At 49.4% G+C, this 24,181-nt stretch overlaps 8 protein-coding genes across 8 annotated transcripts; 5 read left to right on the top strand and 3 right to left on the bottom strand.

The window, feature by feature from the left end:
- Positions 1 to 420: 420 nt before the first annotated feature.
- VFPPC_02293 (BTB/POZ fold domain-containing protein) lies at positions 421 to 1,141 on the top strand (the record flags this gene model as incomplete). Its single annotated transcript, XM_018281966.1, has 3 exons — positions 421 to 485; positions 540 to 787; positions 837 to 1,141. 3 exons carry the CDS (start codon positions 421 to 423, stop codon positions 1,139 to 1,141), a joined length of 618 nt encoding a protein of 205 aa, XP_018146231.1.
- A 172-nt stretch (positions 1,142 to 1,313) lies between these two features.
- Positions 1,314 to 2,258, bottom strand: VFPPC_13242 (ankyrin repeats (3 copies) domain-containing protein; the record flags this gene model as incomplete). Its single annotated transcript, XM_018291019.1, has 1 exon — positions 1,314 to 2,258. One exon carries the CDS (start codon positions 2,256 to 2,258, stop codon positions 1,314 to 1,316), a length of 945 nt encoding a protein of 314 aa, XP_018146230.1.
- A 968-nt stretch (positions 2,259 to 3,226) lies between these two features.
- On the bottom strand, positions 3,227 to 6,193 carry VFPPC_02292 (fungal specific transcription factor domain-containing protein; the record flags this gene model as incomplete). The annotated part of the gene is made up of 5 exons (XM_018281965.1): positions 3,227 to 3,556; positions 3,610 to 3,939; positions 4,003 to 4,936; positions 4,989 to 5,804; positions 5,889 to 6,193. 5 exons carry the CDS (start codon positions 6,191 to 6,193, stop codon positions 3,227 to 3,229), a joined length of 2,715 nt encoding a protein of 904 aa, XP_018146229.1.
- Positions 6,194 to 7,157: 964 nt separating this feature from the next.
- On the top strand, positions 7,158 to 7,983 carry VFPPC_02291 (DCG1 protein; the record flags this gene model as incomplete). The annotated part of the gene is made up of 2 exons (XM_018281964.1): positions 7,158 to 7,244; positions 7,309 to 7,983. 2 exons carry the CDS (start codon positions 7,158 to 7,160, stop codon positions 7,981 to 7,983), a joined length of 762 nt encoding a protein of 253 aa, XP_018146228.1.
- A 1,128-nt stretch (positions 7,984 to 9,111) lies between these two features.
- Positions 9,112 to 10,916, top strand: VFPPC_02290 (uridine permease Fui1; the record flags this gene model as incomplete). Its single annotated transcript, XM_018281963.1, has 3 exons — positions 9,112 to 9,195; positions 9,273 to 9,582; positions 9,661 to 10,916. The coding sequence occupies 3 exons, from the start codon at positions 9,112 to 9,114 to the stop codon at positions 10,914 to 10,916; spliced, it is 1,650 nt and encodes a 549-aa protein (XP_018146227.1).
- A 4,850-nt stretch (positions 10,917 to 15,766) lies between these two features.
- VFPPC_02289 (cholinesterase) lies at positions 15,767 to 17,512 on the top strand (the record flags this gene model as incomplete). The annotated part of the gene is made up of 1 exon (XM_018281962.1): positions 15,767 to 17,512. The coding sequence occupies one exon, from the start codon at positions 15,767 to 15,769 to the stop codon at positions 17,510 to 17,512; it is 1,746 nt and encodes a 581-aa protein (XP_018146226.1).
- Positions 17,513 to 17,629: 117 nt separating this feature from the next.
- VFPPC_13241 (acetyltransferase (GNAT) family domain-containing protein) lies at positions 17,630 to 18,356 on the bottom strand (the record flags this gene model as incomplete). The annotated part of the gene is made up of 3 exons (XM_018291018.1): positions 17,630 to 17,850; positions 17,911 to 18,087; positions 18,137 to 18,356. The coding sequence occupies 3 exons, from the start codon at positions 18,354 to 18,356 to the stop codon at positions 17,630 to 17,632; spliced, it is 618 nt and encodes a 205-aa protein (XP_018146225.1).
- A 967-nt stretch (positions 18,357 to 19,323) lies between these two features.
- On the top strand, positions 19,324 to 23,825 carry VFPPC_02288 (ankyrin repeat-containing protein; the record flags this gene model as incomplete). Its single annotated transcript, XM_018281961.1, has 2 exons — positions 19,324 to 20,299; positions 20,398 to 23,825. 2 exons carry the CDS (start codon positions 19,324 to 19,326, stop codon positions 23,823 to 23,825), a joined length of 4,404 nt encoding a protein of 1,467 aa, XP_018146224.1.
- Positions 23,826 to 24,181: the final 356 nt, after the last annotated feature.

Genomic DNA, 24,181 nt, shown 5'->3' with positions numbered 1-24,181 from the left:
AATATAACTAATAAGGTAATATGGGCAATTCGAGAAATGGTAAATAAGTATTCCTCTCTATATGAGTAACTAATTATGGAAGCAATAAATAACATATTATCTGTATAGTTTGTCGCTATAATTGCCGTTAATGCCGCAGTTATTAAACCGCTATTCTCGAAGAGGCTTTGGGTTACCTGACACGCCACAGAGAACTAGGGCAACTGCTCTCTAAGGAGCGTGTGGGATCCTTTTTATGATTTCCTTGACACCGAAGTCCATTTGCAACATACCTAGGTACCGCAAGAGCAACCGCTCTCTAAATCTACCCTCGCAGGGCTCGTGTATATTTGCCGCGCATGAAAGAAAAAGAGCCGGAAGCATTTGGAGGCCGTTTGTCAACGCGAGCACGACTGGGAAAGTGGCTCAGACGACGATACGATGTCAACTTCCAAGACGAACACTAAAATCACGCGGACTGACGCCATCATATCGGCAATCGGAATGTACGCCTCTTGTCCTGTACTGCAACAGCCCAGAAATAGCTAACCCGTATACAGGTCTTTCGATAACGCAACAAACGCCGACGTCAAGATATTTCTACGCGGGCTTGAACTGCCTGCGCACGGCATCGTGCTCTGTGCTCAGAGCAAGTACTTCGAAACTGCTTTGAATTCAAGAATGAAAGAAGCGGATACGAGGGAATTCAAGTACAGTGAAGGAAGCATACATGCGTATTGGCGCACCTTTGAGTACATGTACAAGGGGGAATACTCGGAAGAGCTGGTGGCGAAGCTAGACGCACTGGGTATGTAACGAGCACCAGTGTGATCCACAAGCTAACTTGATGTCTTTAGACGATGACGAACTTTCCAAACATGTTCGTGTTTACCAGCTAGCTGATTACTTTGGAGTACAGACTCTAAAGGATTATTCGTTGGGCAAACTGCGACTCAAAGTGCAGGAGTTGTGGGTCAGTGAGACGTTTGTGGATTGTATACGAGACGTGTACCAATCTACAATTGATCCGGATTGCGAAATGAGGAAGATTGTTGTTGATACGGCGTGGAGCCATTTCAAGAGTTTGTGGGGGAAGAAGCCATTTCGTGAGCTTGTTCGTGAAGGAGGCGACTTTGCCGTGGACTTGATGGGTAAGATTTAGTGTGTATGGCGAATAGTGTACGTCACGCCGATATATCGACTGCATAGATTTCAGAGTATGGGAGAGCTTGATCCTTGGGCTATGAATCTAGTCTAGTTCATAGGTAGACCACCTTGGAGACGCACCCACGAATGCCCGATATTCCGTGTGAGGAACTGGGTTTCATGATTCTTCAACCTTGCAGCATCTTAACTATTCCTTCATGTCCGGCTACAGCAGCGCGGGTAATTGCCGTCTCTGCATGATTACCAACAGCATCTACATCAATCTTCGGACAAGCCAGGAGAAGCTGCAACATTTGCTCGTGGCCAAGGTGAGCAACCCAAATGAACGGTGTCCAGCCATTATCGTCGCAGAGGTTCACATCCACATTGTCCAGGACCAGCAGCCTCTTCACCACGCTGACCTGGTTCCGTTTTACTGCGGTCATGAATGGGCTGAAGCCGCCCACGCAGACTGCGTTGACATCCAGTCCCTCCGTCGAAAGCAGCATGTCTACCATTGCTTCGTCACCACGATTGCAGGCGTAATACAAAGCTGTACCGCCGCGAAAGTCCGAACCGTTTACGTCGGCGCCCTTGTCAAGTAGTAGTTTCGCAGCTTTCACCTGGCCAGACATACAGGCATGTATCAGCAGTGGCCGGTCGTCTTTGGTGTAACTGTTCACGTCGATATGTTCCCAGGATAAAAGTTCCTCTGTGACGGTGATGTGTCCACCTGTAATGGCGTAGTGCAGCGGCGTTTGTTCGTATTTGTTCGTTCTGTGGATATCGATGCCTGGTATTGAGAGGAGGAGCTTGACGGTGTTGATGTCTCCGCGGTCGGATGCCCATGAAATGGGGGTGCGATGGTCATCATCAACTGCGTTTACGTATGTGGCCGGATGTTGGTCGATGCTGCAAACGAACTTCACAAATTTTTGGGCGGTTGTCAAGTGTCCATGCTTGGCTGCCCAGATCAGGGCCGAGGATTGATGGTTATTGGCATTCAAGAGGTAGAGTTTGGGCTCTAGGGCACCACGATTGGCGTGGTTGACTTGGCACAAGGCATTGAGATCTCGTTCAGAATCCAAAAAGTCGGCGATGCCCAGAAGTATCTCGTTTGGGAGTCTTTGCATTGCGGTTATCCGTCGGGGGGGGGGGGGGGGGGGGGGGGGGGTCGGGCTGGCCAAACGGAAGGTCTTCTCGGACGGGTATCTTTATCATAAGCGGCCGACTTGTTGAGACTTCTTCTCTTGACGACTGCGAGTTTCTCTTGTTGATGTAGCATGCCTGACTCGTGGTTCTTGAGGATCTCGTGAGTCCTGGGAGCTGAACGTTGAGTTGTGGAGAAGCTGTGTAGATCTTCTGGTGGTACGCGCTAACATGACTGGGATTGCAGTGTTTTGCGTTACGTCACTACGTATCGGTTTGAAGAGCCTAGGTTGTGCTAAGGTTATGTTGTTGAAACTGTTGAGGTTTTTCTGTGTACGGACATCCGACTGCGAATGCCTTCATACATCAAGATTGACTTGAGCCATAACTGGTTTTCGTCTACAGTGTGGATGTCCGAGTTTCTCATAGTTGGGTCCTTCAGTAGTGCAGCTATTAATAATATATTCTCAGCAGCTGTTATCGCCTGGGTTAACCTGACTTCAACGTTACTGACACAGCTTGTTGAATGGTACTCAAAAATTATGAGCCGGCTTAAAGTTTTACACTCTTCAAATGTGGCGTGACGTGCCACCAATCAGTATTAAAATAATTTGCAAAACGCTTCTGAACAGATCGAGTACAAGACCTATGTCCTTCAGATTGGATAGGAACACTGCCGGAAGTCAATTTAACCCAACAAACATAATCCACCTTGGCGCGAAGAGTGACCGATCTTGCGGGCGAGAAACTCGGTTTTGAGACACTCATTAGTCCACCGTAAATACTGCTCGCCCCTTGCGATGAGTCTTGACCACAAACATTACTCCCATTGTTGAGCACTCATTTGGCACCAGGTAGTTGGTTCAAAGATGAACTAGATACAAAAAGGTCCATGTAATGAGACAAAGCTACTGTCACGTATTCTTGTGACAATTTTGAGCATAAATGCGCATCAGCCCAGTCTTGCCAGACTTTGCGGGCTGCACAACTGCGACGGAGACATCCACGCAACTGGCAACATGCCATTCTCCTTTGTATAATGCTCTTGGCTCATGGTTCGAAAGAGGTGAGGAGCCTCGGTAGCAAGGCTGTCAAGTTGCCATATGGTTTCCAGATCAAGAAACTCCTTGGACGACGTCTTATCGCTCGTGCTTAGAGTCTCTGAGTTCTCCTGCGATGAACCGAGCGAACCGAGCGGCGACAAGGGAGGCAGCATTGTATCTAATGCTGACGCATTGTCATCTGTAAAGTCAAACGATTTACTCTCGTTTGCGAAATCCCACTGAAGAAGAGCAATTAGCTTACATACGTGACTATGGGTCGAAGCACACTTACACATTCTGTGTTTTCTTCAGGGCTGGGGTACGATGAAGTTGCTGGACGAGGCGTTGGATGTATATCGCTTTGGAATCCTGTATCGGTTCCGGTAGACACGTTTGGTAATAAGGAAGTCGAATCTGGCGCATCGGGTACGGCCTCATCTTCATCCCAATCCGTCTGCTGAGACTGTTGGCCAAAGTCGCCGTAAAGTCGCGTTATCTTGGTAGTCGCCTTTGCGGTGAGTTCGAATGCGTCCATCCACAGATTTGCATCTGAGCAAGTATCCAACATGTCTGAAAAGATGGACTTGGCTGCCAAGATGGTAAAGTCCATGTCATCCGGGCTCTGCGAGGTGTGGTAGTTAGTACGATGTGCTTGCGAAGATGCGTGAAAGATACGAAAGCTTACAAGACGACTTCGGACGGCGGACGACTGCGCGACCGCGTGTAAATATGAAATAGCTACCGAAAAGAGGTACAAAGCTGAACTATAAGTGTACTTTATGCAGCCGATGAGATGTCGCTGTCGATACATTCGCAAGACCTTCTGTCCTGCTTCAGCTATTTTTAGGTATCTCCGATGCGTGGCTTTATCTTTATTGGGGACAGGTGTTTTCGACAGTTGCAGGTCGTGTAGAATCGTCTTTACCTCCTGTATTAGGGTAGGGATTTTCGCATTGCGTTGGTACAACAGCATGATGGTTTGCCAGTAGTAGAACTCAAATATTGCTTTGGGGAAAGCCACGCCCGTGACATCGGTAGTCGGTGCGGTTGCTTTCCATTCACGGAGTTGCTTCTCCATGTTTTCTAGCCATAGGCGCTCCGACTCTAGACTGGGGGTTGATGCTACGGTGTGTGTCAGTTTGAAGTCAGTCAGTTTCCCGCTTGACTGTGGTGCCGCATTCAAGGTTGCCTCTTCGTAGTTTCGTGTTGTTGCGTAAATGTCCGACTGAAGAAGCCGCAACTTGATGAAATGATGCGTAATGTACCTGTAGCTCTTTTGTTGGTCTTGAGAGCCGCCAGGGCTCGAATATATGGCTTCCGTTTCAACATCGTCCTCCTGAAGAGAGGGCAGCGGCGTCGAGATGTCTTGGTCGCTGATGCTGAATGGCCGTCCGACACTTATGCTCACCAGGCGATCTAAGCTGTATGTGCACCACCAGAGCCGTCTTCGTAATTCTCGAATGCGCGTGTATACGGTTTGCTCAGACTGAACTTGGTCATCCTCTGCACTCTCCGGTTTCGAAGGTTCTGTCCCATTGTGTGTATGGGTTGGTGGATTGCTGGCCTCACAATGAAGGCCGAGGTCGACGGCCACGCGCATAGCCATTCCAACAATATACCTTGTGCTTATTAGATGCGTTTTTGAAGATGTGGGCTTGTTGCACAACTTACCAGACGCCAGGCATGACAGGTCGAAGAAGGGAATAGCTAGCCATGAGCAGAATTGCCTGCAATACCTCCAGGCTGCTAATGTCTGACTTCAAGCAGGTATCAAAGTGAACGATGGCCCTTGAATAGTACTCCTCGGGAGATGCGTTGTTCTTGGATCTTTTGGTTACGAGACTTGATGATTCCATGGCCATGTCCTTGGCTTGCTCACCCACGAAGCCGTGGCTGGAGCCAATGGCAAATACCATGTTTAGCATATACTTTTCACGAGGCCGTAACGCGTTTCCTTCCCCTGAGTATGCCCTTTCAAAGATGTTCATGAAACAGCCGCTCTGAAGGATGGGAATCTGGGGATTAGCTCGATTGAAATATGCTCTGACCAGCTGAAGTCCAAGGGATTTATCGGGTAATGTCAAGGGCGCGGAATGCACCGTCTCGGAGGGGCGGTGACGTTTCGTGGAATCTTTGAGGGTATGTTTCTTGTCTGAAATAGACGTCTGGATGGTATGGAATGTCAAAGTCATAAAGGCAGCAGCCGTGTGAGTGCTCAGCGATGCCGAGTTTGAGGAGTCGGAAGCGCTGGTGCTGGAAGGGTTGTCGCTGCAGTCTGCCAAATCAAGAGTTTTACCATGGTCCTGATGTGGGTGTTCTTCATAGTCGGGGGTACCATTTCTGTCCGATGACGTTGGTTTTGCTCTGTCGCCTTTGTTGTTCTTGCGAGAACACAAGTCCAAATTACTTGCGGGCGGGAAAGAGATGCCGTTGGAGACGAGTAATCTCTCCAGCTCTTCTACTCGACACTCTAAATAGTAGACATAGCTGTGGTTTAATTAGTAAAAAGCGCAAAACATACTTGAAGCCCAAGTTTTTGTGAGTTGGACGGGGCGACTTGTTCTTACATACCTCCTGGGTATTTCTCTTTTTGTGATTACATCGTATCCGACACAAGATGCCCCAACCTTGGCGCAGCTCGAACAGCTCGGAAGTCTCTGATCGCATCGATTCTTGCGTGAGCGGCACCTACTGCAGGCGCTCACGTTGCGGAAATTGGTGCTTTGACCGGCCGAGGAACTGTCGGCTGCATGCTGAGACGTATCGCTGCCGTCTTTGTTGCTGTTGTCTGACAAGTAGTCGTCAGGGGAGTCTCGTCGTTGGCGTTTTCGCTTGCGCTCATGGCCTGAAGCACCTGCGCTACGTGAGATGGCCATGGTGTATTCTCGTGAAGCCGTCGACAGTGAGGACCAGGCTTGTCTTGTTGGATTGGTGAGCCTCGTTGTTGAAAACGCTTATGTATAGTGATACTCGGTATTCAGGTGTGGATAATTAAGGTGAGCGTTACACATTGGCCATAGGTCTGTGTTTGATGTAAGAAACAGATTTAATTCCAGACAGCAATGGCTCTCGTTGTTCACCAGGGTGAAGGATGGTGTAGCAGGGTGGGAGTCAGAATGTCTGGGCAATACGGAGTACATGGGATCAGCAATATTGCAAGACCCACGATAAAAGACCGGAAGGTCTAGAACTACTTATGGAGGCGTTGCTCACCTTGCAAGTCTGACTTGATCAAGCCATTTGGATGGCCAGCGTGGGGGCTAATCTGTCAAGAGTGTATATACTTGCCTCGGTGACGCTGCTCACATATTGAGTAGTTCTTCAACGACCAAAACCACATGGCTGAGACCAGTTCCATGTACATGAGACAAGCAGTAGAGTCCGGTAGCGGCCTCCCCCACATATTGTGACTAGGATTCGGCTTGAGTGTGTGGCGCATCCGAGTTGGTTGCATCCACTTGGCGCCGTTGACTCGATATAATCGAGTAATTATTACCTGATATTGCGACGCACCTCATCGAAGAAGTGCTGTGTTTCTACGATGACCGCGCATTTTAGATTAAAATAATCCCTAATAATTAGGATACTTTTACTCGATAGATTTGACTTTTGTAAACTGTGATCATGTCAGATTAGAATAAACCTGGTTATCCGCGGCAATATCTCCCAAGGCCTGTTTAATACATGTTTGCGGCGTTCGCCGACTCCCGACCGGCGGCATCAACTGAACTATAACAATGTATGTATCTGCTTGATTGACGCTGAGATACTCGCTGTGTGTGCTGCTGGCATTAACGGCACCGTTCATTCACTTTGCGACCAATAATTGCAGCCACCACAATGAAGATTCTCTTACTGAACCCCAACTCATCAGTTGGCTTGACAAAGAACATGGAGCAAGTAGCCAACGATGCTCTAGCCACGACTGTGTGTATCAGCCACCGTTTGTATCAGCAAAACTACATATTTATACAAACTAACATGCTGCCAGTCAATGGAAATAGTGCCATATACTGCTCCGTACCCTGCACCCAGCAGTATCAACAACGGCAAAGACATTGCGTGCAGCACAGTAGTGGTGATGGAAGATGTCATCGCAAGTCAAATAAATTTGCAGCAATATGATGCCATCTTGGTCGCATGCTTCAGCGTGCACGACCTGGTCCCCAAGCTGGCAAATTTATCTGGAAACCCCGTGATTGGGTTATTCGAAGCCAGTATTTTGACGGCGCTGTCATTAATTGCACCCTCGGAAAAATGGGGCATCATCACGACCGGAGAATTCTGGGAGCAGCATCTTCTGGATGGTGTGAATGACTTTTTGGGCGTTGCGCGAGGCGTCGGCAATAATAACTTTGCTGGCGTATATACTACCGGGTTATCAGCCATTGAGTATCACGATGCATCGCTGGAGCTTATCAAGAGTAAGCTGACTACGGCGGTGAAGAAGCTCTTGCAGGCTGGGAATGTTAGCTGCGTGGTGCTTGGCTGCGGAGGGATGGCGGGATTGGAGGGGACTATTCGATCGGTGGCTGCGAAGTTGTTTGGACTCGAGAAGGCGAGGAGTCTCTATATCATTGATGGGGTGAGGGCTGGTGTTGCGCAGTTGCATTATGCTGTCCATAGTAGAGGTGTGTTTAGTAGAGGCAACGATATCACATTGTAGAGGTTTTGCATCATTATCATTTTGCTCCAAACATCTATACAGTGGAGAAATGTTTGGTAGAACAGTCAACACTAGAAACATGTGAAAAGCTGTTCGTGGAGCGATGCAAGTCAGTTGATTCAAGGTGCGGTGCACATGTCATTCACTCATTGTTGGCATGGAAGGCAACTTGCGTGGAATCCGGTAATTGTGTAGATCAATGTTATCGGAAATGACTCCCTTTCGTCTGTACTAACAAAACAAAGACCGAGGAGACGTCACGTCAAGTCATGGATCCGAATGCCGAGAGTGACGGACAGACGGCGACACTCTTATCTGACCGACGCGGCATCCAATCTCATTACCCCAGATTGACTCGATGTGATCGAGTAACAAAAATAATTTGGAGAAAACAAATTGCGGGGTAAAGTGGGGCCGTCGGTACTTCCCCGTATCCCCGGGCCCGTTACCCACCGGAAGGGGCGAAAAACCTCAAATGCTTAGAGTGGCTGATTGTCACCCTTGCTCTTGTGCCATGCCCTCGGCGAGTCGTGAGAGTCTTAGTCGCCAACGAATGGTCCCAAGGCATTTCTATCGAGTAATAGAACTTGCCGTCGTCGTGTCCTGCCTCAATTGTGAACGCATTTTTCTTCACTGGCCAATCAGTCTGTCGCCGGAAATGCCCGTATTCTGCCACCAAATATCCCCTCGCACAGACGATCAGCATCATCAGCCAGACCAGGTAGAGAAATTGGGGTATTGTGGAGTGTTTTATTTTCGCTGATTGCCGTGCGTCACCCACCTCTGCAATACCCATGGGGAGCCCATTTACAAGATCAACGTGGTAGTCAAGCCACAATTACTGTCGGCATATCCTCCACATGAACAAATAGATAAATGAGGTGTCCCCATCCAAACCACACTCTTAAGCCAATGCCTTGATGGTACTCCTCCCGGTCCATCGCTTGATTGACCCATTCTATACTTATTTCTGGCGGCTTATGCGTATTCGCTTGTCTTTTTTCCCGTCTAGGGACGATACTGTTACATCTGGCCTCGTGCTTTCACTCCCGTGTAATACGTACTAGCACGATACATCCATCACACTTTTCTTTAGACCCAATATACATTATCACCTACCAATCCATAATGGCCAGTCAATCTCGTCTACGTAGATGGATCAAAAAGTTGGAAGTTCCATCTGAGCCAGGTGTCACTGCAACCCAGCTCATGGTATGGCCCCGTGTGCCTACATTACCACCTCGTGTGTCCCTATTGCTGACACGGAGTTTGTGTTCCCCTCCGTATAGCTCATAAATCATGATCTCAAACCCGTCGAAAAAGAGCGGCGGCAATGGGGGCCATGGAACTACGTCGGTTTCTGGATTGCCGACTGCTTCAACATCAACACCTGGATGATCTCGTCCTCCATGATTGTCGGCGGACTGTCATGGTGGCAGGCCTGGCTGTGCGTATGGCTGGGCTATTTCTTCTCTGCATGCTTCGTCGTGCTCATTGGACGCGCTGGAGCTGTTTATCATATCGGCTTTTCCGTCGTCAACCGCGCGCCGTTTGGCATCTGGGGAAGCATGTGGCCTGTTTTCAACCGAGCTGCAATGGGTAAGACCTCCCAGCATCAAGCAACCCAAACTGAACACAATGCATCACTTGAATAATGACACTAACTCTTACCCATAGCATGCATCTGGTACGGAGTTCAGGCGTACATTGGCGGAAACTGCGTCTACCTAATGATTCGTTCCATTTGGCTCTCCTGGGACAGAACCAAGATGCCCGGTCCCTTTGGCACCGATGCCACCAGTACGCCCGACTACGTCTCCTTCTTCATCTTTTGGCTCTGCTCCCTACCCGCTCTCTGGTTCCCAGTGCACAAGATCAGACATCTTTTCACCGTCAAGGCCTACGTTGTTCCACCAGTTGGCGTCGCATTCCTGGTCTGGGCCGTAGTCCGCGCTGGTGGTGTCGGCCCCATCATCCGGCAGCCAGCAACCATCTCAGGTAGTGACCTTGCCTGGGAGTTTGTCAAGGGCATCATGTCCTCTATTGGCAACTTTGCTGCCCTGATTATTAATAACAGCGACTTTTCTCGATTTGCTCGCAAGCCTAATGCCGCGTTGCTACCGCAGCTGTTGGCCATCCCGCTTGGCTTTGCTGTGACATCCTTTATCGGCATTATTGTGTCCTCATCTTCTATGCTTATATATAATGAGGCAATATGGAACCCACTTAGCCTTCTAGGAAATTTCATTGAGGACGGCGGCTCCGCCCAGCGTTTTGGCGTCTTTATTATCTCCCTTGGCTTTGCCCTTGCTCAGCTGGGCACGAATATTGCAGCCAACTCCGTCGCGGCTGGCACTGACATGACCGCTTTATTCCCAAAATTTATTAACATTCGACGAGGGAGTTATATCTGTGCGGCGTTGGCCCTGGCCATGTGCCCGTATAACCTTCTATCAAGCTCGAATAGCTTCACCACCTATTTGGCAGCTTACAGCGTGTTTCTTTGCTCAGTGGCTGGCGTCATGGCAAGTGACTACTACATTGTTCGCAAGGGTTACATCAACGCCAGAGAGCTATACAATGCGAGCAAAGATGGTCCTTATTACTACAATTATGGCATCCACTGGCGAGCCTATGTCGCCTACATTTGCGGAATTGCGATTAATGTTGTGGGGTTTGCGGGAGCCGTCGGTCAAGAGGTTCCTAAGGGAGCTACATATATTTATAACCTCAATTTCTTTTGCGGATTTGCCGTCTCGTCGCTTGTGTATTGGGGCCTCTGTACTATATCCCCGATTCCTGAGACTAGCGACAGGTGGATGGAAGTGGGCAACGCCCTTGATGACCTGGACGATGGAGAGGCTGCCCGAGAAAAGGAATTGGATATCGAAAAGGATGATGGCAGGCGCACCACCACACATGAGACTGTGTAAATCCAAGTCAAACCATGACAGTCCATGCAGCAGCATATCAGACTGGGGGATGTTGGAAATCTGGCATTGACCCAATGCCCTTTGTAAGCGTCTTGCGCCGTGGGAGATGGAGCATTGGCCAGTCAGGAATGGCACGTACCACATAATATAAAAACATGCCTGTGTCGTCTTATTGAATACTTGGCTGTCGGCGGGTGTTCTGTGACTGGCTGTATATTCAGCCATGGCTCTCGTGCTCACCTCACGTGGGTGTGATGAAACTTCAGCTGGGCCATTTACCATCGTAATACCGCCCGGAACGAGCATCTGAAAATTTTTTCATGGCTAAGATTGTCTCAAAAAAGGGTTTTCAAAACCACCGAGACCAATTTGCAAGAAACGTTACGCCAACACTCATGAGCTGTGCATGTCATAACGCAACGTCTTATGAAGACGCTGTCAACAGGTGTCTGAAGAAGGGAATAATCAGCATGCCGAGTATAGAATCAGTCAAATACTGAGAGCTAGTGTACGGCATTGGACTTTCAAAGTATGTGAGCCACAGGGTCAGTCAGCTGGGCCGGCACAGGGGGCTGGGAACTGGGCACAAAAGTGAGGCTTTACCAGATCAAGTATCTCCCCAAATGGTGGCACTTGCTCTCAGATATACAACCCGGAATTGCGTGTTTTCAGGCGAGCCGTCGACCTCGGCAACCGGCCGAGTGTTTTGTTTGATCATTGGCCAAACTGACGCCATCTGTGAGAATCCCTGCGTAAAGCACGAGCCTACGCTCTAGGCACAGGTACATGAACCACACCTAACTGCACATCGATCACACCAAAAAGTTGACAGAGTATCGTTAGCTCAGATAGTCAACTGCATGACTACTCTCGTTTCGGAGTATCGGGTTTTCTGAGTGGGGGACCTGCCTATCTTGATGGTCTTTCGGATAATGTCGTAAGACAAGCCATTGGGAAGCGACTTAACACCTTGATGGGTTCTAAAGATTGTTTTAGGTGCGACAGAAACTCAGCTATGATGCCCATAGTTATCAAATCTTGTGTCCAACTGTAGGAAGATCATATATGCTCGTGTGCAACTAGACAGTTGTCTTAGCGGTAGCCTTGTCCTCGTTGGCAAACACTTGATATTATGTGTCTCAGGTAATATTGATTCAGCCTCGTTGACCATATTATGTCTTATGGTAGATGTGTATCGTTAGGTTTAGCGAGGCAGACCTCAATGTCTTGCCTCTGTCAACCATGTTTCAAAACGCCGAGTGGTCAATACAAGCCACGAATAGCTGTTCCGCATGACCCTTGGGATGCTACTACTTTTTGCCTTGGTGGAAAAATACCGACCCTGACCTTTAAGCATTTGATAGTTTTACTTCACCGGAAGACTTGCCGATGTAAAATGCCTTTGTGCTGTTGCCGCTATAGAAAATGTCATGTGTGTTCGTCCACTTTGGGAGACATATTCGCGAAACACGGGACATCGCACCATGTACAGTTGGACTTTAGACCGAACTATTAAACTCAATTGGCTTATGAGCTGTTGGTGTACTTGATAGAACCGGGTTGTTCCTATTCGGAGCTCGTCGCTTGTCGCTCTTCGTACCCAAGTACCTCGGAACACCCTTTGTTCTTTGTTTTCCCCAAGCTTGTGACTGAGATCTGTTTGGCAATTTGGAGAACTGATGGTGTTAGTTACACAGACCAGTGGCAGTTTTTTGTTAGAGATATGCCGATGAAGACCAGGGTTCACAGCCACAATCGTCATGACTGGCTGCCAGGGTAAGGTAGGTTGGGTGCATGTTTGGGATAGGGAAGCCGTTCCGAGACATTGGAAGCCTAATTCTAAGCCCGAATCCCGGCAACATATCAAGGTCTTGGCTTTGCTTCAGGATCGCACAAAAAACAGCAAATCATAATAGCGTTCTTGCGGCGTTGCAGTGGTCTCAGTCTTCCCGGCCAAATCGCCGTGGAGCATCAGTGGTTCAGCTTGCCGTAAGGGTCCATCACGTCTGACAAGGAGACCCGAGATGAATCTTGTTCAGCAAGTCCTGCGGCTGCAGGTCTCAGTTTTTGGAAGAGGGGGCTTGGAAGGGGCCAGGGGACTAAAATACCCGATGCACATGCCAATTGCTGCGCCGAACCTCGTTGTCGAGAAGACGTGGGATGAACACCAAGTACTCCAAAATCCTTGCTAGTCGGGGAATGAATGGGTTGTTTTTTCCACCGTGGTCGACGTCGACCCGGGTAGTATGAGGATTGGAAGAACCAATCTCGGTATGCCAAGATCCGGGGGGGGTCTCCCAGTTCAGTTCCGGGATTACGTGTTCTCGATCTTTTGCATGCCTTCTCTCGTAGCTCACATATCAATATCGCTCAAGGTGGGGAGTTGGTCTGAGCAAAAGCTTGCCAAGGAACTAGATACCAATGGTTTCATTCCCGCTATCAAAACAACATGGCAAGCAAGTTTGAACGCCCATAGCTTAACTCGTCTTATGCAGAAGTAAAAGTCTGCAACTTTTGCGATTTGTTTCTGCATGTTTGGGCGCCGATGCAGCGCATATCACCTCAGACTTACACCTTCAGCCAGCCGGACCCGGGTTGGACAAACATGCCGGCGGAACGTATTCACATCAGAGAGAGGCTGGCTGGGTTGATTCCAGGATGTAGACTGGACCTCATACCCCTCTAGCTTGTTTGCTATTTGGGTGGTCTAGTGGCATTCGGTACCGTCTCGTGATGGTTGTGTGATGGTGATTGGGAAGGTCAGGATAAACGGGCAGCCCACAGTGGTGGGCACGACGTCAATTGTCGGAGGTCAAAAGTCTCATTTGCATAAGCAGGCGTTCATCATTTATCGGAGAACGAGCCGAAAAGGGACAGTGGGCATGCGCGAAAAGCGGTCAAGGGTGGGTGGATGCGATCTTGCGAATGCAGATGCTGCAGAAGACAAACAGGAAACGGGATAAGAGACACGAGGGCCGATGTGATGGGATGGAATGGAATGGGGTTGTGATGAGGTCCGATGCCGATGCGAGTGAGGAGGGCGGGGTCTGGTGGGTTGGGGTTGGGGTTTGGGGTTGCAATTGCAATTGCAATTGCAAATGCAGACAGGGAAGGCGCGACCAGACCAGAAACAATCGAATGCAGAAAGCAGCAACAGAGGCCACATTGAACACATTGAACCAGACAACTTCAACTTCAGCTTCAGCTTCAATTGCACTTGAGATGCGCCTCCAACATGCAAGCTCCGTCATTCGGGACAATCCGCATCCCAGCCACGGCCATATCTTCAGAGCTGCCACATCAAACGACGCCGTTGCCGAGATCTGATGATGGGACATGACCGCTTCCTGTCCACACCCAAGCGACGATCCGCTGCTCCGTATTGTCCTCTTCGTACTCCGTATTCTCCATCACATTTGTCACCGCGGCCTTGTACTACCAACACGTGCATAATCACATCGCCATGACCGGAGAATTTTAGAATACATACTCGTTTGATTCATTCCACTACTTCTGTTTCACTGAATCTCACTGCCGACGCCGCCTCGACACTGCCGTATGCATGCACTGCCAGTGGTACTACGGAAACGGCCAACCCGAATTCCTCGTCGGCCACAACAGGTTACGATTTCAAAGTTACCCATGATATAGACCAGGTAGGATACGCAAATCTGCGTCACAAGACTTTACGGCAACTTTTCCAGTTCGGTGTCTACTATCTCACAATGGGTATTGCATCCTTGACTGAGGCATAGTAGGATTACCCTGACCCATGTAAACAATATGCAGCCAAGACTGACCAGACCCTAGTAAATGCACATCATATTGAACACAGTTATGGTGCCTCTTGCTGGCCAGAGCTTCTCTTTCTCCAGCATCCCCATCTCGCTTGGACTGCTATTACCCTTCTAAGCAGGTAAAGCTGCCAGCGGTCAGATGTTCTCGCGAGTGATTAGCGCCTTCGCCCACAGAAACGAACCCACCAAAGCCGGGGTATATTTCCTTTCCAGCCTAAGCTTGACCACTATGCCTCGGCTGCTCTCTCGCTCGAGTTGGCGAAAACGTACATGGCAAAGTTATTCGCGGGGCAGACATCTACCAAAATATTCATGTGCTTCTCTGCTGCAAATCTTTCGCCTTGTCTCCCCGCATTCTCAACATGCGCTACACGCACATCAATCTTGGTATCAACACACTTTACTTCCTTCGCAAATCCTCGACTCCGGCCACCCCATGGGGAACCCAGGCGTTGAGCTTTGAGTTTTGCCAATCCCTGCAAAATTCGTGCAACCTAGCCACCATTGCACAGCATGGTTCCCATCCTACAGCTCGTGTCTCCAACACCGTTCACGTTGTCTCCAACTACGGAGTACTTCCGCCAAGCGCCTCTAGCTAGAATCCGGGCCTCAAAACCGGGAGATATCTACTCCGTATATGTATGACTCTTATAGAGTTTCGCCCAATTACCTTCTCGGGGCTGTGCGATTGGCCGAGTCCCGTTGAAGCGGCCACTCTGTACAACCATAATCTGAGTTTCCCCAGGTAACAGTTGGAATAACGGTCCGGGAAATCATGGCCATTCTCATCGCCATGTTTATAAATAATGCCCGATCCTACCCTTTCCCACAATGGTGGTTTGTTTCTGGGTAGGGGACTTTGATCTTTCTCGGCTCACCAAGAGCCATATCAAGACTCCTTCTACGATTGATCTACCACCATTGCGTGGAAGCCTTCAGAGGGACAGACATTTTGTGACTCAACTACCTGTGAGTTTGTTACCATTAGGCTTTCCTTCTTTGTCTAAATGAAGCATACACTGAGGCAATTCAGTTACCGTTGTCTTGTTCAACATGAAATTTGTCACACTGCAGGCAGCCTTGGTTGGCTTCTATGCCGCCGTGGCTCTGGCCTCACCGGCACCTGCTCCTGGCCCTGGTCCAGTCCCCGATCCCCAGCCCGAACCCGTTTTAGAGGAGCGCGCCACAGTCGACGTTGACCTTCCATCTGGTGGCACGATGACGGGTAGGTCTCTGCTTAATGTTGAGAGCTTCAATGCCATTCCTTTTGCGGATCCTCCCGTTGGAGACTTGCGTCTCAAGCCACCCAGGAAATTCTCCGGCACCTTTGGGAAACGAGATGGTACTGGAATTGCGCCTGCTTGCCCACAAATGTTTCTTTCCCGAGAGAGCTTGGGAATCATTGGCAAAATAGCAAACGATCTTTTACAAATTCCATTTCTAAAGGTGATTGCGGGACAAGAAGACTGTCTTACCGTTAATGTCCAGCGACCTGCTGGAACAAAGGCCGGTGACAAACTTCCCGTTCTTTTCTGGATCTTTGGAGGCGGTTTTGAACTAGGCGCCACCCAAACGTATGACGCTACCAGCCTTCTTGCCACTGCAGTTGGACAGAAGCAGCCCTTCGTTTTTGTTGCCGTCAACTATCGCGTTGGGGGCTTTGGGTTTATGCCTGGTAAGGAGATCCTGAAAGACGGCAGCGCTAACCTTGGTCTTCTTGACCAGCGCATGGGCTTGGAGTGGGTGGCTGATAATATTGCCGCGTTTGGGGGTGACCCAAGCAAGGTGACCATCTGGGGTGAGAGCGCAGGATCCATCTCAGTCTTTGACCAGATGGTTCTATATGGGGGGAATGCTACCTACAAAGGAAAGCCATTGTTCCGCGGTGCCATTATGAACTCCGGAACAGTCGTCCCAGCCGATCCCGTCGACTGCCCCAAGGGGCAAGAGGTATATGATAAGGTTGTGAGAGAAGCTGGCTGTTCCGGAGCTCAGGACACACTTAAATGCCTGCGGAAGGCCGACTACAAGACGTTCCTAAACGCCGCCAACTCTGTCCCCGGCATCATTTCTTACCAATCGCTGGCTCTTTCATATCTGCCTCGGCCGGACGGTACGGCACTGCCCGACAGTCCTGACAGGCTAGGTCTCGCTGGAAAGTACCACGCCGTGCCCATGATCATTGGAGACCAAGAGGATGAGGGCAGCATTTTCGCCATCACAACCCTCAACGTAACAAGCGTCGATAAGGCTGTGGATTATCTTTCCCAGTACTATTTCCACTCCGCCCCCAAGGCAAAACTCAAGGAGTTCATTCAGCTTTACGAGCCCTCCCTCACCCAAGGCAGTCCTTTCCGCACAGGTATTCTCAACGAGTGGTATCCCGGATTCAAGCGCATGGCCGCCGTTCTCGGTGACTTGACGTTCACACTCACCCGCCGTGTCACACTCAGCATTGCGACAACTGTTAAACCCGACGTCCCGGCATGGTCGTATCTCTCGTCTTACAACTACGGCACCCCCATAGTGGGTACGTTCCACGCATCTGATATTCTACAAGTTTTCTACGGTATCTTGCCCAACAATGCCATGAAGAGTTGCCGCACATACTACTTCAATTTCTTGTACAACCTAGACCCTAACAAGGGTGTTGGAGGGTACGCCAACTGGCCGAAGTGGCAGGATACCAAGAAACTCATGTGGTTCAGATGGGGATTTGCAAATGACATTTTGGATGACAACTTTCGAAGCGCAGCGAGCAATTTCATCTCCAATAATAGGGAAATATTCCGTATATAAATGTTTTGGTTTGTAAATAGGATATGAATGATGACTGGTATTCTTTGCGTTTGTACATGTCTATTTTCTTTGTTCCAGGCCTCTCGCATATGTGCTTGTTGTGGACTCAACATTGTTCTACGTTTGTTTATCCCGTACCATGGGAAACATGGCACTCGTTCTCTCCACGTCGTCTCGGTACGCAAACCCATGCTTTGTATACAAGCCCATTGCACCCTCATCCGCATCCAAGTAAGTCGCATAGCCAAGCTCATCCGCCAGGGCCGTCGTTTTGGCGAGTAATGCCGATGCGTGGCCTTGTTTACGGGCTGAGCTGTGTGTCATGATGATTTCAAGATCTGCGCTATTAGCTTAAAGAAGTGATGGGGCGAGCGATGACGGGAGGTGATAAGACGTACAAATGTGCTCCTTGTCGGCCATGACAGCGTGATGCTGAGAACCCATGCCCTCATAGAATGCCCTCAACGTATCGCCGTTCATGCCGGGGAATGCATCCGGCCATCTATGCTGCCAGGATTTAAAGCCCCGGTCTTCTGGTTTGATGATCCATACCAATGCTGCGGATTTAACTTTTCCTGGTCTTGTTAGATTCGTACGTTTAATAAATTGGTGCTGCAAACATACCATCCGTGTCTCTAATCACAAATATTTTACAATCTTGCATACCGGGTATTCGCTCATAGACACCCAAGAATGTTCCCCATGCGCGTTTGTGGTAGTCGAAGCTTGGTTCGACGGGGAATATGCTCGTGAAGGAAGGTCCTGAAAAGGCGTCGAAGTAGACGTCTAGAATGTCGGGGAGGTCATTCCTCGTGGCGAGCTCAACGGTTGGTATATGAGCCATTGTAGGTTGTGTGTTTGTTGTGTTACGGTATTGGGTGGTTGTTTTGTGGTGAGTCTTGTATTGGGTTTGTTAAACTTTAAGTGCCAAGAATCCGCGGCTTCCGGGCCGACAGGGGTGAAGTTAGTATGATGGCCCAATTAAGTGTGGCGATTTGGATGAATCGGTTACAATGCAGCCAGAAACTGCGATGGTTTCGGGAAGATTGTTAACTGCTCTACATGTTTTAAGATTGAGACAGCCATGGTTGAACAGAGGTTGGCGAGGGGACATGCCACTAGGTCTCTATAGTTGAACATTTGGGGTATCAAGGGGCTAAGGTAGACGTGTATATTCCAAATCTTGTGAAATGCAAATGCCTCTTAATGTACCCTGCTTGAAGTTGTCACAACGGAGCATGTGAATGGCAAGAACTTTCACCGTTCATAGTAGATGCAATACCTTTCATGAACACATCTTCTCATCTCATGTACAATGCATGGCTCAGCGTCGGATTGCCGTCACGAGGTTGTGGCGGTTCGATGTTTTCCGAAGTTTGCTTGAGCTTTCTTTCGAAAACGAGCCTCGAGACTGGTGTTCATGGTCAGGCTATGATCATGCTTCGGCAATGCAAATTTCACCATTGCGATTTCTAGGGTAGCTGAATATCATGCATGGGCTCATGGACACTGTGTACACAGATGGCAGCACACATTGCTCGTGCTGCTGCTCCGTTTGATTCGCTGACAGCGCTTTGCACAGTGCCACAATGGGGCTGCCAATGACAAGTCCACGCCTGCCGCCTTGATGCACGAAGCTGACACTATTCAAAGCTGAAGCAAGGTAGAAACACTCGCCTCTTCCAACGTCGCGACCATGATGCTACCAATTCTCCTGTCTACTTCTGCTCCTGGGCTGCAAATCGGGACGTGGGACGGCAACGCTCTCGAAGAGAGTACGCCCTGAGCTTTCTTCCTCCAATGTCAAAAACATGCCGTCGCCGCCCCTGGAAGAATTCCACATTGGTTGGATTTGTGCCTTGCCAATCGAGGTCGCTGCAGCCAAAGAGATTCTGGATGAAAACTTCGGCATTCTAGAAGAGCAAGATAGCTCAGATACAAACTCATACACTTTGGGGCGAATTGGCAAACACAATGTCGTTATTGCCAGCCTGGGACAGTATGGCGTCGTTTCGGGAGCAACTGTGGCCGTCAATATGATGCGAACATTCTCTCGGTCATTGCGCATTGGATTGATGGTTGGCGTTGGAGCAGGCATCCCCTCCATCAGCCATGACATACGATTGGGAGACGTAGTCGTCAGCTACCCGGATAAAACTTGTGGAGGCGTGCTTCAATATGACACTGGGAAAATTGTCGACGACGGCAAGCTTCTGCGAACTGGCTCTTTGAATAGCCCGCCGCGATCTCTGTTGACGGCTGTTACGAACATGAGGGCTGCTGCGTTGACGGATAATCCAAGCTACCCACAGCACATCGAGAAAGCGATCCAGCGGAATGGACGGACGTTGAGGACCTTTGGTCGGCCAGATGCATCTACAGACCGACTGTTCCAGATGGGATATGCTCACCCTGCGCCAGAAGCAACATTAACCTGTGAGGCGTGCCCAAAGGAATGGGAAGAGACACGAAAGGCACGAGAAGAATTGGATCCTCAAATACACTACGGCATTATCGCATCGGGAAATGCGGTAGTAAAACATGCCGCGTCAAGACAGAGACTTCGTCAAGAAACAGGGGCATTATGTTGTGAGATGGAAGCCGCGGGTCTGATGCAAGATTTTCCTTGCATAGTCATCCGAGGGATCTGTGACTATGCTGACTCCCATAAAAATAAGCAGTGGCAAGGATACGCAGCGTTGGTGGCGGCCTCGTATGCCAAAGAGTTACTCTCCTATGTGCCTGCCGCTGCGGTACGCCGTGAGAACTTGGCTGCAGAGAAATGCAGTAAGTTGGACTTGTCAATACCACCTCTGCGTCCTGCAAGGTGATGCTACAATTCTCGACAAAGGGAATGACGAAAGCGTACTGATTATTTAACCTAGACGAAATCATCGACGAGCTTAAAGAAGTTAATAAGAGTCTTGGAATCGCTGCGCTCCAACAGTATGGATATCACCGCGAAAACATGGTACTGGCCTTGAGTAAGGAACAGCAGGAGTGTCACCGCGCATTCAAAACATCCACATATGAGCAGTACAAAAACATCAATCCCAATCGCGCAGAAGGGACGTGTCGATGGATCCTTGAGAGCAGTCAATACCGTTCTTGGCTGGAAAGCAGCAGCCACGACCTTCTATGGATATCGGCTGACCCGGGATGCGGCAAATCAGTGCTTGCAAAGTCCCTCGTCGATGAGGACCTCATGGCATCAACCCCTGCTCCAGTTTCAGTCTGCTACTTTTTCTTCAAAGATAATGATGAGCAGAATAATCTTGCAATAGCCCTCTGTGCCATACTTCATCAATTATTTGGGATACAGCCGGATTTGCTACGTCATGCATTACCGTCTTGGCGAAAGAACAGTACAAGAATACAGAAGGAGGTTAGCGAACTGTGGCGAATTCTTGAAGCCATAATAGCGGACGCAGCATTTCCTGATACAGTTTGTGTCCTGGACGCATTGGATGAATGCCGACCTAGTGATCGAATCCAGCTAATACGGAAGCTTGAGTCGTTTTACTCTCAAAGTCGTTTGATGAGTAGACAAAACTGGTTCAAGTTTCTTATTACTTGTCGACCGTATAACGAGATTCAAGAGGGATTCCGCGCAGTCACACAATTATGTCCCCATATTCACATCCGTGGGGAAGCAGAAAATGACCAAATCCACGAAGAAATCAGCCTGGTCGTGAAAATTCAGGTGGCAGAGCTCAGCGAGAGCCTTCGTCTACCATTCAACATCCAAAAACGGCTAGAAGAGCAGCTTCTACTAATGGAACATCGTACCTATCTGTGGCTGTACTTGGCTATGGACGATATCCGCACAGTTTTTCGACACAGCCTTCAGCCCGAGGAGGAATCGATTCAGCTGATCCCCAATTCTGTGAGCGCCGCATATGCCAAAATCTTGCGTCGGGTACCATTGGATAAAGTTTCGGATGTAAGAACAATCCTCCAAATTATAGTTGCAGCTCGTCGGCCCTTGACAATCCGGGAAATGGCCATGGCCCTTGGAATAGCGAAAATGTCTAGTTCTCAGTGCTCTCAATCTCCGTCCAGGGTTGGACTAAATCTCGATGGATTGGACGAGAAGATTCGTCAATTATGTGGGCTTTTTGTTTTCATTAATAATTCGAAAATCTATCTAATTCACCAGACGGCACGAGAATTTCTGACTGACATCGCCTCGAGGAGTGACGACCTAGATTGGTCGTTCAAGCGCAGCGAAACCGACAGACTAATGGGGGTCATCTGTGTTAAATACTTATTATTGACAGGCACAGTCGACGACTCTTCTCAAAACAACGTGGACGTCCACAGACTAGAGCAAGACGCTGATTCGGGAGGTAGCGACAAGACTGACAGGCACATTTTCCTAGATTATGCGGCAAAGAATTGGTGTCTCCATTTGCGCGAGGGCTGCGTTGGCAGCGATGATGCAATAGTTCCTCTCGCTGCGAAACTTTGTGATCCAACTTCAAAAGCCAACATGGTGTGGTTTAAAGTTTATCAAAGGACTAGGTCACATATTATGACTCCCGGGGCCTGCACAAGTCTGGTGCTGGCGGCATACTTTGGACATACGGCGGTGGTTAGACTACTCCTTCACCAGGGAGCTGACACTGAGTCCAGAGATGCAAAGTACGGCTGGACGCCGCTGTGGTGGGCAACCGTGAACAGATATGCGGCCGTCATCAGCTTGCTGCTCGACAACGGGGCGAATACAGAGCCGAAAGACAGAGACCATGGCCTGACACCACTCTTGCTGGCTTCTAAGCAAGGACAGCTGGCTATCGTGAAGCTCCTTCTTGACAAAGGTGCGGACATTAACTCAAAGGACTCTAAATACGGTCGAACAGCTCTTTCATGGGCAGTGATGAATGGATATACCTCAATCGTCGAGCTGCTTCTAAATACAGGGGCCAAAGTCAACATGAAAGACTGCGACCAAGGTCAAACGCCACTTTCACTGGCCGCTGCCAAGGGTTCTGAGGCTATTGTAAAGCTGATTCTTGGTGTGGCAGAAGTTCATGTTGATACCAAAGATCAGAATGGCGAAACGCCGCTGTCGTGGGCTGCTTCGAACGGGCATCATGCTGTGGCCGAACTACTCATTGATACAGGCAACGCTGACGTCAATGTGAAGGGTGCCTACCTTCGAACGCCGCTTTTATTAGCAGCTTGTAACGGACATATTGCAATGGCCAAGCTACTTCTAGACAAGGGAAACGCCGACATAAACGCTGCAGATGAGGGCGGCTGTACACCCCTTTCGTTGGCCGCTCAAAATGGAAACGTGGACATAGTCCAGCTTCTTCTAAATACCGGCGGAGTAAATGTCAACGCAAAAGACACCTTTGGGGGAACCGCCTTATCACGTGCAGCGGAAAATGGCCATCCGGCCGTATTGAAGTTGCTCCTTGACACTGGAAATATCGACATTGATTCCAAAGATGTCAACGGTTGGACTGCCCTCTGGTGGGCTGCGGAGAATACACATGAAGCCATTGTTGAACAACTGCTCCACACGGGAAAGGCTCACGCCGATGTAAAGGATGCGTATGGCCGAACGCCTCTCTGGTGGGCTGCTCAAAACGGACATGCAGCAATCGTCAAACTGCTGCTAGGAGTGGGCGGCGCCGACGTCAATGCCAAGGATGTCTATGGCCGCATCCCGCTCTGGGGGGCAGCGCGAAACGGCCATGAAGCTGTGGTAAAGCTCCTTCTCGACACGGACATGGTTGATATCAATGCAGAGGATGCTGATGGCAGGACACCACTCTGGGCTGCCAAGAATAGGCATGAGGCTGTGGTCAAACTGCTTTGCGACGGTGGTACGGCTAACAGCACACCAAACAGTCGGGACATTTGGACGCCTATTTGGGATACAGCAGGACGTCACTATCAATCACAGATCACATGGGCTGTGCGGAACGGATTTGAGGCTCTGGTACGGTCGACCCTGCCTCGCGTGCGAACACGCGATATTAACATGCTGGTTGATGGCGGTGGAACAATGCTGTGGTGGGCAGCGCGCAACGGACACGAGGCCGTAGTTAAACTGTTTCTCCGCATAGATAATGCTGACGTTAATGCAATAGGCAAGTATGGGGGGACACCGCTTTACTGGGCTGCCCGGAATGGGCACGAGATGGTGGTTAAGCTGCTTCTCGATACACAGAAAGCCGATATTGATGCAAAGGATGTTGAGGGCCGGACAGCGCACTGGTGGGCTGTTGAGAATGGGCACGGGGCGGTGGTTAAGCTTCTGCAGAGTAACCGATCCTTTTTTCGCGTCGATACGTCTTGAAGTTTTCCAAGGAGCTTTCTCGGACTCTGCGGTTGATGGCTGGATCTGTGGTTCTAGACGGAGAGTGTGTAGTCAGTATGAATAGCTACTTATGGTTCCGAGCCTGGGAGACTACGGTGACTCAATATACCCATGTGCGTTATATGATGTAGAATAGCCTTTTCTTGATCGAATAGTTTTGCCTCCCAATTGTACGTATGTGTAGCTACCTGGCCGCTAACTTGAGATGCCGCTGTGGTTCAATCGATCGACTGTAGGGAAAATGACCGACCAGCTCTTGAGTTGAGGAGGAGAGTGTGTAAAATGCGAGAATTTGTGCAACTTTAAGAAACGAACACCGCCGATCGCTTTGCTTT

Source organism: Pochonia chlamydosporia, chromosome 2 (assembly GCF_001653235.2).
Source record: "Pochonia chlamydosporia 170 chromosome 2, whole genome shotgun sequence".
NCBI classification, from domain to species: domain Eukaryota; kingdom Fungi; phylum Ascomycota; class Sordariomycetes; order Hypocreales; family Clavicipitaceae; genus Pochonia; species Pochonia chlamydosporia.
Note: the sequence above shows the minus strand (reverse complement) of the source record. Positions and strands in the feature narration are given on the sequence as shown.